Source organism: Sparus aurata, chromosome 21 (assembly GCF_900880675.1).
Source record: "Sparus aurata chromosome 21, fSpaAur1.1, whole genome shotgun sequence".
Taxonomy (NCBI): domain Eukaryota; kingdom Metazoa; phylum Chordata; class Actinopteri; order Spariformes; family Sparidae; genus Sparus; species Sparus aurata.
This window is the reverse complement of record NC_044207.1, coordinates 11,913,408-11,924,784: the sequence shown is the minus strand read 5'-3', so window position 1 is coordinate 11,924,784 and position 11,377 is coordinate 11,913,408. Positions and strand designations below refer to the sequence as shown.

At 41.4% G+C, this 11,377-nt stretch overlaps 1 protein-coding gene across 3 annotated transcripts; it reads right to left on the bottom strand.

Moving 5' to 3' along the window:
• Positions 1-188: 188 nt before the first annotated feature.
• ednrba (endothelin receptor Ba) lies at positions 189-9,832 on the bottom strand. Of its 3 annotated transcripts, none has more exons than XM_030402117.1 (9): positions 9,675-9,832; positions 7,994-8,362; positions 6,732-7,198; positions 5,675-5,787; positions 3,311-3,515; positions 2,547-2,696; positions 2,147-2,280; positions 1,904-2,012; positions 189-1,183 (listed from the first exon to the last, which is right to left on the bottom strand). In XM_030402117.1, exons 3-9 carry the CDS (start codon positions 7,143-7,145, stop codon positions 1,049-1,051), a joined length of 1,260 nt encoding a protein of 419 aa, XP_030257977.1. In that variant the 5' UTR covers positions 7,146-7,198; positions 7,994-8,362; positions 9,675-9,832; the 3' UTR covers positions 189-1,048. The 3 variants fall into 3 exon arrangements, with proteins under 3 accessions (XP_030257977.1, XP_030257978.1, XP_030257979.1); XM_030402118.1 differs by having other exon boundaries at positions 7,994-8,237; positions 9,675-9,830; XM_030402119.1 differs by lacking the exon at positions 7,994-8,362 and having other exon boundaries at positions 9,675-9,830.
• Positions 9,833-11,377: the final 1,545 nt, after the last annotated feature.

Here is an 11,377-nt window from a genome sequence, read left to right as displayed (position 1 = left end):
TCACCATCACATGACGCCGCCTGCTGTCACACTTAAATCAAACCCACACACATGCGTACACAAACACGAACAGTCGGGCAAAGCTTAAACATTTACAGCCCTAAATGATTTTTGCCGCATGTCTGTACAGATAACGGCTAGAATATTGATGCTTTTCTTCAAAAAAAAGTACACAGCTGACTTTTTTATTATTATATTTCTCATTTTATTTATTGAAAAAAAAAGAACCCCATTCCGCTTTTCAAACCAGCTAAGGGAAAGGAGTTAGATTGAGATAACGTAGAGCAAGTAAAGCCTCAAGAACAGGCTGAAATTGAACAGTATAATACAATAGCTCAATGGCCATCAGCTGAAATTATATGTCAGTAGTTCAATATCTATTGGGGAACATAACACGCAGACAGTACATTTAAAGGCACTAATGTAACAAGTGATAAAGTATGCAAAATGCTCAATACATATATACACATTATGTAAATACGTGACAAAATGAATTACTATCTTCAGCAGTGTCTGCTCGCACTGCCAAACACTGTGTCACACTCTAATGTAGTCCGTACAATACAGGACATATTGCAAGAGTCACACCGTCAAAATACACATTCACTATCCAGGCAGCGAGCCTGATGAGCTGTCTTTGCTTATTAACCCACAGCACCCAATTTTACGTAACACTTGCCGAACCTCGCCCCTGCTCACTTCTTCCATATTTGATATTAGTTTGCCCGCTCCACACATCTCACGCTTGTTATCCAAGAAAACAGCTTACGAAGTGCGCAGATGCTCATGTCTTCTTGGACACGGAGAGTGTTTAGCCGTCCATAATAGCATGTGTTCAGAGTTCTAGGATAAAAGGAATTCCGCCTCAGTCGGGGCTGGTTTCCAAAAGCACATCTGTTAAAAGTTGACGGAGCCTTCATATCATGATGTAGATGTGGCAAGACTGAGCACTTTTCCTCATTCAGTCACCCATACCTCAATCATTTTTTATTTATTTTTTTTTTTTTTTGTCCTCATATCTCCACCTTTCTCACAGTTGGGCCCCTCCTCAAGCTGTAGTGGACTTGTTGGTCATGCGGGAGTTGCTCTGGTCGGAGGCTCGCTCAGTGATCTTCAGCTTCATGCAAGACTGTTTCTCATCCATCAGCATCTCCGCCGGTAGGCACCAGCAGCACAGACAAGACTACGGGATGAAGAAACGTAATGAGAGAGACTGTGAGGCAAGGTTCCCTCTTTTTCTTTCTGTCTTTTTTTTTGTGACCTTAAAAGTAAGTTGAAATATTTGAAAATCGGTATATACACCGTTTTCTTGCGAGCCTTGCCTGTGCACTCAAAATGAAGCTAGAACCAGCAGCTGGTTAGCTTGGCACACAGTAGCTTAGCACGAGAAGATACTGCGCCCAGCCAGGAAACAGTGATGTGGTGCCATTGTTCCAAACTCCCAATGTTCTGAAAATACCCCATTAAACGAAAGTTCATTCGTCCAAAACCTGTTATTCCAACCCTCAGAAGGTCTGTTGTTCATAAAATACTCACTCTTGTATTATCAATTTAAATACGTAATGTAACTGACACGACTGAAATACTTTAGCCCAAACCATGATATTTTCTTAACCTAACCAAGTAGTTTCTATGCCCGAACCAGACCAAACGTTTTGTTTTACACAGCGTCCCAAATCTTTTTGAATCCGGGCTAAGATATTAATTAGCAAGATGTGGATTTTAATATTAAAATCTAGGCTAAGCTTTCTTTGTTGTGTATGCTAAGTTAAGCTAACCTGCTGCTAGAGCAGTATCAAACCACTCATCTAACTCTCATCAAGGCGCACATTTTCCAAAATGTTTCTTTTACATTTTCATATCTCCTTTTCCATATGTTACTACTGACTAAGCTGCACCTTACCCTGAAGCAGTTCTTGAAGCGCTTGCTGACCATGTAGAGGGCGATGGGGTTGATGCAGGAGTTGACGGATGCCATGTTGATGCCAATGTAGTCCAACACCAGAAAGAAACTAAAAGGGGTCACAGAGACACATTAGTCTTCTACCATACCCTTTCTGGAGGGTGATTCATTTTTGTACTACATTATGTAGTCTACTCTCTGTTTTCTTTTGTGCACTGTGGGACATATTTTTTTCCTCCTTACCTGAGCAGTTCGCAGCGGTTGGGATCTTTCTCATCGTAGATGGTGAGCTTCAGGATACGGCTGAGGTGGAGAGGCAGCCAGCACAGAGCGAACACCAGAACCAGGCAGAACACTGTCTTCGCCACCTCCCTTCGCTGAACACAGGCACAAACAAACACGCATAAATCACAGCATGGAAGTAACAGATTGTCCTGACAGTTTTGGCCCAGAGAAGACCATTGTGAAATTTATATCACTCCAAAGCAGGATTTGTTTTCATAAGTCAAAACAAAATCATTTCAAATTCAGCTGGATTAAGTTTAGTGGTAAAACGTCATTTAGTCAGTCAGTTTATTTATAACTTCAATAGAGCATGCTTGTGAATTTATGATTCACATGAAGATTAAAGCCATCATCGGACCTGTTTTAGGTGGTCACTGAGGGCGATCTGGACGCCATTCTTCTTCCTCAGCATCTCACAGGTCATCAGGGTATAGAAAATAGCGGTGCAGATCAACGGCAGGCAGAAATATACACCAAACAGCCACCAGTCCTTCGCTGATTTATAAAACTACACAGAGAGGAAGGAGGGAACCGCACTGGATTATGCATCTGAACGATAGAGCTTCAAGTGACAGGTGAAACATGTCATACTTAAAGTTAATGAAGCGTATCCCCAGTCTGGCCAGGCCCGGAGTGAGGGGCTTCAGGTATGTGTCTCGAATTCAGACTTGTAGACTTGCATTTGAAAATCAATTCATCAAAGTACCCCGGCGGAATTAAATCTGCTCATTGTTGTCAATTTAACGTTGATGGAAGACACGTGAGTGCACACGTGCACACATGCTGCGATACTTACTTAGCCAAGAGCTTAATAACTCCTGTGATATACCCTGTTTTTCTTTTATACAACACTCCATTATCTGTAAACTCTGTCTAACCCTGATCCACCCAGAAAGCTTCCGCAGTATGACTGTAAGAGTATGCTTTTATGTTAAGCAAGAACATATATTCATGCGCAAGTCAGCCCGCCTGCCAACATCTGCATCTCCATGGGCCTGTATGTGTCAGTGTGTATTTTATGTGCATTTGCCGGTTTGTAGTGTTCACAGCTGTGTCAACACACACACTGTTTTTCTCCACACTCTGTTATATACCTAAGAAGGTCTGTGTGTCACAACTCACCCTCATAAAGCTCGTTTTCTGCATAGGGTGCAGCAAACAGATCCTCAAGTGTTCACCCTTGTAGTCCATGGTGATCATGTCGAAAGCTATTGCCTCTGGCACAGCCAAGATGATGGATAATATCCAGATCAGCGCTATCTCGATAGCCATCCACTTTGGCACTCCGATCCCTTTGATACGGCTCCACGAGGCCACGGCACGATACCTGAAAGATCCAACATGTGGAGTCAGTTAACCGATAAATGAATAAGAGTTTGACATTTATAAAAAAAATGCAGTTATTCACTGTTTTGGCAGAGAGTTAGCTAAGAAAATCAATACCACTCAAATGTTTGCACTTGCTGCTTAACTTAAGCGAACCAGCCCCACTACAAGGTTCTGTTTTTATTCTTTTACTTTGTACTGATTAACCAAACAAGATATAATGTATGAATTGATGAGCTTTAGAAGTACTTTTAGGCAGATTTTGTACTTAAGATTTTGCCAAGCTAGCTGTTTTCACCCTGCTTCCTGTCATTGTGGTAAGCTAAACTAAGCTAAGCCAACCTTTTTATGGGTGTTATTATGGATCCCACTGCTTTTCTAAGCCTATACTACTATGCCTTTGATTCAGTACCTTCACTGGTTGGGTTGGTTAGGTTTAGGAATGAGGAGTGAGACTGGTTAGGGAAAAATATCAGGGTAAGCCTGAGACAGAGTTGGGTGAAGGCAACAGGTTTTCACCAATCAACGGCAGAGTAGGCCGGGTCGTAGCAAGAAGGGCAGTGGGATCCGTAAATACTTGCCCAGTGGTTGTCACTTTTTATGTACCACAAAAGTAGGAGTGGTACCAATCTTCTTTTGTAAGTCTCAAGAAAGTGAATGTGTTTATTTTCCAAAAGTTTACGGTATTTTTAAATTATTTAATGTGTTATTTAAGTGTAAGTGTACTATCAAAAACCTTAACAGGATCTCAGTATACTAGTGTAATCCCAACTGACAAAACTTAAACATACATGGGTTCAATATTAATGTTTTTGTTTTTTTCACCTGAGGGTCAGATTTCTACTGGCCTCCATACAAGTTGTTTGATTTCTTAGCAGTAATAAAAAATAACGACAAAGAATCATTTTAATTGTCATAGGTAATTCTCAGTAGAGGATAAGAATTGGGCAACTGTTGACTTCATAACCAAAAGAAATACATTACAGCATATCACCAGGTTAACAGCTAACTGCTGCAAACTGTGGCTGCCATTAGTGCTTACAGCCTTAAAGCTAGCAGTCCAGACTGGAAGCTCGGGCCCCAGGGAAGTCTTGGTGTTTACCCGGCTTGCAGAGGAGCTTTGGACCTTGCTGGACTGGGGCTAGCTGGCTAGCATGTTAAACAGCGGTGCAACACAATATAAAGACGTCAAAACTGTTATTCCTTCACATCCTGTTGATAATTCTTTTACTTAACGGTGCGATATGTAAGAGTTTGGGTTGAAAACATTCTAAATGTAAAGCTAAAGAATCAGAACAAGGACATAGTGTGTCTCAGAGCAACAGACATTCTTGCATGTCAAAAGTGTTAACTAAATAAAAGATAATTGTGATGTTCAGTTCATGTATGTGTTTACCTCCTGCCATTTTCTCACAAGTGCTAGATCGGTACTGCACATGAGCAGCTTTCACAGAGTGGAGAAAAAAGCAAGATGGCTCACTCCTTAGCTGCTTCCCTCAACGGCTCCCAAATATTGTAGTAATGATACAATGTGTAAGGAGGTTAGCATGCTAACCAGCTAGCCGCGGGCCTGAAAACGTCTTTCCCCCAGAAGTCCAAAGCTCTTGTGCTAGCCTTGTAAACAACCAACGCTCTCCTGGGAGTCTGACTAGCTGGACGGCTGACTGAGCTAACAAGCTAACAGTAGCTACAGCCATAAATGTATAAAACAGAACACTGTTGGCAGGAGTTAGCAGTTATTCTGGTGATATGCTGCGCCTTTTGTTGAAAGTATGAATTCAAGGCTGAAGTTGTTTTTACCAGTGATTTGCAAGATTTTTTTTGCCTGATGTGGCTTTTTACTTGCCCCCATGCAATTGGGGAAATACCGATTGTTGATTTTTTTTTTTTAAAAAAACACCATGCAGGCGTAACATCTGAAGATTCTGACTATGAAAAAAAAACAATTCTTGTTAAGACTCCGTATCTCAAGCTCACATTGTAGCTGACAGTCAGACATGTCAGTGTATTGATTACCAGGCACCAAGTTGCAAGGTCAGAAGTCATTGACATTGTTTCTTTAATCCCTGACTGGTTATGTAGCATTGGGAAATGAAGATAAGAGCTAACATGAGAGGAAGCGTGAGTTTTTGGCTGTGCATTGCTTGTGGCTGTGTTTACCTGTCAATACTCAAAGCACACAGACTCAGCACTGTGATGCCCACTGAGGCTTTCTGGACAAACGGCACCGTCTTGCACAGAGTCACCCCGAAAGGCCAGTCCTCTGCCAGGAGCTGGAGAGAGAGACAGACAGAAAGAGTTGTTGACTGTGTTAAACCATGGAAGTTAGTGAAGCAAATTGTTTGGCCCCGCGTTGTTTTCCCTAGCCTCTGGCATCCAGGGTCAATCAGATATGCATGAACCTGAGCAGTTGTTTTTGGTCTTTTTTCTTTTTTTTTTAAACAAGAAGGCCTCTCTTTGACCTCAAGACACCATAATCCAGAGAGGTACGGTAGCTCCTGGAGAACACTCTGCTAAACCTGTGCAATATGAGCTTTTTTTTTTTTATGTCTGCTTTCGATGAGCGACTGGAATGTGAGTGTACATCAATTGGAGTCATATGTGGTCCTCTTTTCTCCCCATACCACCCTGTCTCTCCTGTCTCTGCTCTGGTATGCAACTGCGTCCAGTTGTTTTAACATGCTTGCCCCCTTACCCAAATATACAGATACTTTGGCCTTCTCTGTCTTTCACACACACACACACACACACACACACACACACACACACACACACTCTCACTCTCTCTCTCTCTCTCTCTCTCTCTCTCTCTCTCTCTCTCTCTCCCTCTCTCTCGCTCTCACACAGACACACAATGAGCTGAACAGATAATAACATGCCAGAGACACAAGGGGATATGGAGGGGCTCAGAATCCAGTGAAGTAATAACATGTAAAAAAGCCCCTTTTCAAGAGTGTGCATATGAAAGGGTGTGTTAGGGGTTTAATGTCCAATATGCAGCAAAATATTTGCATATGACCTTAAAAAGCTATTGCAATAAACTCTGAGGGGGCATAACAAGCGCTCAAGTAGAATTCGGTGAAAAGCTAAGGGAGTTTTGAATGGCCTGGAAACAAAAATACTTTCAAAGCGAAAATCATCTCTAAAAAACCTGTTGCCAGGCCTACAGTACATGGTGTAGATGTTTTTGTCAGCCATATTCTGCATCTAGACTCACCTTGTAAACATTAATGGGAATGCCGATGATGATGTGCAGCAGGTCTCCGAGTGCCAGGCTGGCGATCAGGATGTTGGGCCCGTTCCGCATGCACTTATTCTTATAGATGATTCTCAGCAGAGTGGAATTACCAATAATGCCCACAACAAACACCAGACACGACACCACCGTATTAATGTACTTGAAGGTGTCTCGTATTTCAGTGGGCCCAGTGCACATTGGAGGTAGCCGGCGGCGGGGGAAGCTGTTGTTGGGCCTCACCGGACCCTGTACATCTCTCTCTACGAGCCCGAGTCTCTGGGTAACAGTAAGAGAGTCCCTGGACATCTCGTCCTTTGTCCTCAGCTGCCCACTGGCCACAAGGATGTGACCAGCCAAGAGGAGTAACTCCAAGCAGAGGAGATGAGTCTTCATCCTGCAGATTGGTTGTGAATATAGCTTTTATCCAATTGATCCTCTGTGAGAGCCTGGAACAAAAGAGAGTACTGTATTCATGCCCGTTATCTGAGTACAGGAGTTATTATTATGCCATAGGACAACAACCTCACTGTCTCGTAGGCTCTGGTCACATTTCTTACTTTGACTCACTCAACCGTCATAGCCATATAAACTCAGTAATAAACTCTGGATTAAGCGTTGGTAGACACAACCCGCAAAAACATATCTTCTTATGTTTGAATAAATACATTTTCGATTAAGGGCACGTAATAAACTTGTACGGTCGAGATAGAGGGTCAGAAAAGGGGTAAAGTATTAGTCATCTTTATTTTGGCTGGAAGGTGACTGGGATTTGTTGGGGTGAGCAGGGAAGGATCTTTTATATCTATCACATCAGCCGTTGTTGGCAATGAAATAATCACATCAGAAAGACAACTTTTACTTGGTTAAGTGCAAGTAAAGTGCAAATTGCGATATGCAGGGAACAGCCCTCCCTCCAAATCAGGTTTTATCAATGTGTTAAATGGTGACCAACAGTTGAAGTTATATGAAGATATTAAAGGGGTGCTATGTAGTTTCTGAAAATTAATTAAAACTCAGAATTTTAGTAGTTACAATATTAATGACGTGATAATACAAAGTTAAAAAATATTTATCTTGTCTGATAAAGCTGTTGTCAAAGGAAATTAAGGTCTTTAAGGTCAGTTTGTTAATTCAGTCATGAAATTTAAGAGAACTGATTGAAATTTCTTCCCCAAAGGTTTTCAGTCCATTAGTCACTCAGTTCTTCTTTTCCAGCCACTGCTATTGAAGGTCTTACTTACCTAACTCCTGAGGGAGCTACAAATCCTCCAATATTTACGCGTCCAAGATCAAACGTCCCTAGTAACTCTCAAGCTCTCAGGTTAAGACAGAGGAAAGTTCCCAAAGTGGATGGTTGGCTGCAGTGACAATCAAGTCATCTCCAACAGCAGCTGTCTGCTCTGGGGTCGAATTGAAAAAGCTCCAGATCTGTGCTCCAGAGGCTCCAGTCAGCTCCTCTGGTGCTTCACCCCTCTCCAGTACTGGCTGCTGAGTGTACACAGTCTCAAGAGTCTGCTGAGTTGATCCCTGCCCTCCAACCCCTCCTCTTCTTATGCAGAGGAGGGGTTATGTAGTGTTCATCAAAGTGCCCTCATTTTTGACAGAGGAAGCTGGGTAAAATCAGTTCATAAGGAGTTATAGTGTGTGGCTCTCAGTTGTGAGTTTATAGTTTCTATAGATGGATAGTTGCTCTTTTATTTATCCCACTAAAATGTTCCAGTTTTATCCTATTGTACTCTTACGCAAGACAAAGAGTGGAAAAAAGAACAGTATTTGATATTGAGCCGTTTCATTCAATCTGCATGCACAGCAATCCTATCACTTGGACCTTATCAGGCTGCCAATGTGCAGTCAAATTGTAGATAAGTGCACCCTGTAATGAGAAATCACATAGGAAGATACAGAGTCCCTGCTACAGATTTGCTTGTTCTTGTTATCAGCATTTACTTAACCTGCAGCACAACGTGATTACAGCGCGATGTGAATACGCCAATTTATACAGATCTGCACCAAAAGTTGATGGGTTCTATCCTTGGTCGAGTCCCGTCCTCTGTCCGAGTTTTGTGGAAATCTGTTTTTGTGTAATCTTGATCACAAACCAACCGACCCAACAAGCAAACGGACAAAGGTAAAAGCACAAACAACCTGGCAGAAGTAACAAAGACTCAGATTCAAGACCTTATTATTGGTGCATGTTTTTGGATTACCAAAGTTAATAAAATACATCCTCTGAAGACCATGAATGTCTTTACAAACTTTCCTGGCAATCCAAAATATTTGCCAAGTTACCATCTCTGGAGCTAAGCTGCTATATGTGCCACTATTTATTCTGTGAATCACAAGTCATTAATGTCATAAACGAAATTTGCTAAGATTTCCTTGGCATGTAAACTCAAAATGTTTAGTAGTTATTTAATTACTTTGGTACAATTCAGCATTTCTCATGGATGTAAAACCGCGACAATTACAACAGATCATCAGGTAGAGACAAAAGTGTTCTGCATTGTTGGTTAGCTTACGGCACAAAATGGATCGGTTTTTGAAATGGAAAAATGACTTTGGAGACAAACCTGCGCCAGTGAAAGATTAAAAGTATATGGCGAGGAAATGTGCAGGCCATCCTCATCAGAAAAAACACCATACTGGTTGACTGTGAAAGCGGCTTATTAGGACCCATATTTACATTTCTTGTTAGCCGGAGACGTCTAGTGATTGTTATTACTGGTTTAGTCAGGCAAAGTGGTATAAAGAGCAAGAAAATCTATGTTGTGGTGATGTCGTTGAAGATAAATATGTAATGTAGGTACATTCGTAACTACCAGTTATTTTAACCAAAGCCACAATGTTTTCCTTAACTTAACAAAGTAGTTTTAATGCCTAAACCTAACCAAACTGTGACAGTGCGTTGAAGGTCCGTCTTACCTGTCGCTAACATGTTGGTCATGTTGTTTTGGGAGTCGCTGGCCTTTGACCTATTTAGTCGTTTAGGTATGAAGATATGTTGCCAATGTGACCCTGATTATATTCAAATTCAGTTCATAATGGTAGGCAGTGATGCTGAGCCAGAAGCACAGTGTGTTGTATGTGGTGAAGTCCTGTCACATGACATTATTTTTTTCCCTTTTTTTTAACGTTGCATGGTGATCATGAATGTTTTTTTTTTTGTTTTTTTTTAAAGAAGTTGGCCTTAAGCAATGGTCTAGACCGCACCTGTACTCACCCGGTCCTGATCCTCCCTCTGAGACTTTCTGAGAAGAATTGACCAGACAGCCGTCAGTACCAGATGTGTGTCTCTGTTGAGATTAACATCTCAGTGGGGCCGCAGGAACTTCTACTAGGTTGACTCTACTGTTTGTCTGCTGCCTGTGTACTTCAGCAAGGGAGTTAAGAGAAAGAGATGCTTATCTTTGCTGAGGTAGCACTCTGCTCACTAAAACAACTCTGCGTGCTTTACTATTACATCATGAAGCATTACCTGTGAGTGGTCAGAAAAGTGGACCATGTGCTGTCCTTTTACGTATTACTACTTACACGCTACATGTTCGAGTTTGTTTCAGTCTTGTCCTTGTAACTACTTCGGCTACTGGATAAACTTAGGGAGTGTGTGGAAGTTATTTGGGGCCTGGAGGGCGACAGAAAACAGGAAGGGTATTATAATGTCATATCAGATCATCAAAGTGTAAATCACGGGTAAAGATGATGAATCTCTAGTTACAAGAAATCTCACTTTCATCTCTACTCGTCCCCACTGTCACACTCCTCTAAGTGTCTCAGCATCTTTCGTGTTGGAACACAACTGAGCACATTTACTGTACAAATTTGAGGTCCTCGTACTTTTCTTACGCATATGATACCACTTTATAATACCTTACGCCTCTACTCCACTACAATTCAGGGAGAAATTCCGTACTTTTCACTTTCATTACATTGATTTGCCCGTTAGGCCTTTATTTAGTAGTTGTTTGGTTTGGTTATTTCCTTTTTTATTTTGTTCTTTCCTCACGAATCATGGTTTGCTTTTCATTTCCTCCCTTTGGCTGATTTCCCGCCCTTTTCACTCCTCATCTGTGTTATATTATTTTAAACACCACTTGTGAATTTAAGTCCTTGTCTTCCCCTCTATCTTTATCAGTTTGACTTCATCCAAATGAAGTCACAGTCAAGGTTTTTGACTGGGAACATGAGGAATGAGATGAATATATATATTATGTTATTTTGAAGTATTGTTGTTGATATTGGAACGACCCCTCCCTCAGACACTGTCAGGTGCAACAACTGATCTCCATGACTACGATCTCCAGATGATGAAGGCCAAGAGGAGTGATTGAAAGCTGCAAAAAAGCTTGTGCAAACATTTTTTTGTCTTTGTTTACTCCTGTTAGCCAAGGTCAATTTTGGATTTTTGTTCAGATAAGGGATCATGTGGGATAATCAAAGAGCTGAGTGAACCGGAGTCATTCGAGTTTCACTTAGTTAGTTTTTTGTGGCATGTAAGCGTTGTATGTGAATGATGTTATTTGTCTAAACTTTGCCTCTTGGACGTGGATTTATCATTTCCACTCCAGCACGTATTCATTCTATTGTCAGACAATTTATTCTTCAAGTACAGCACAAACTCAGCTTAT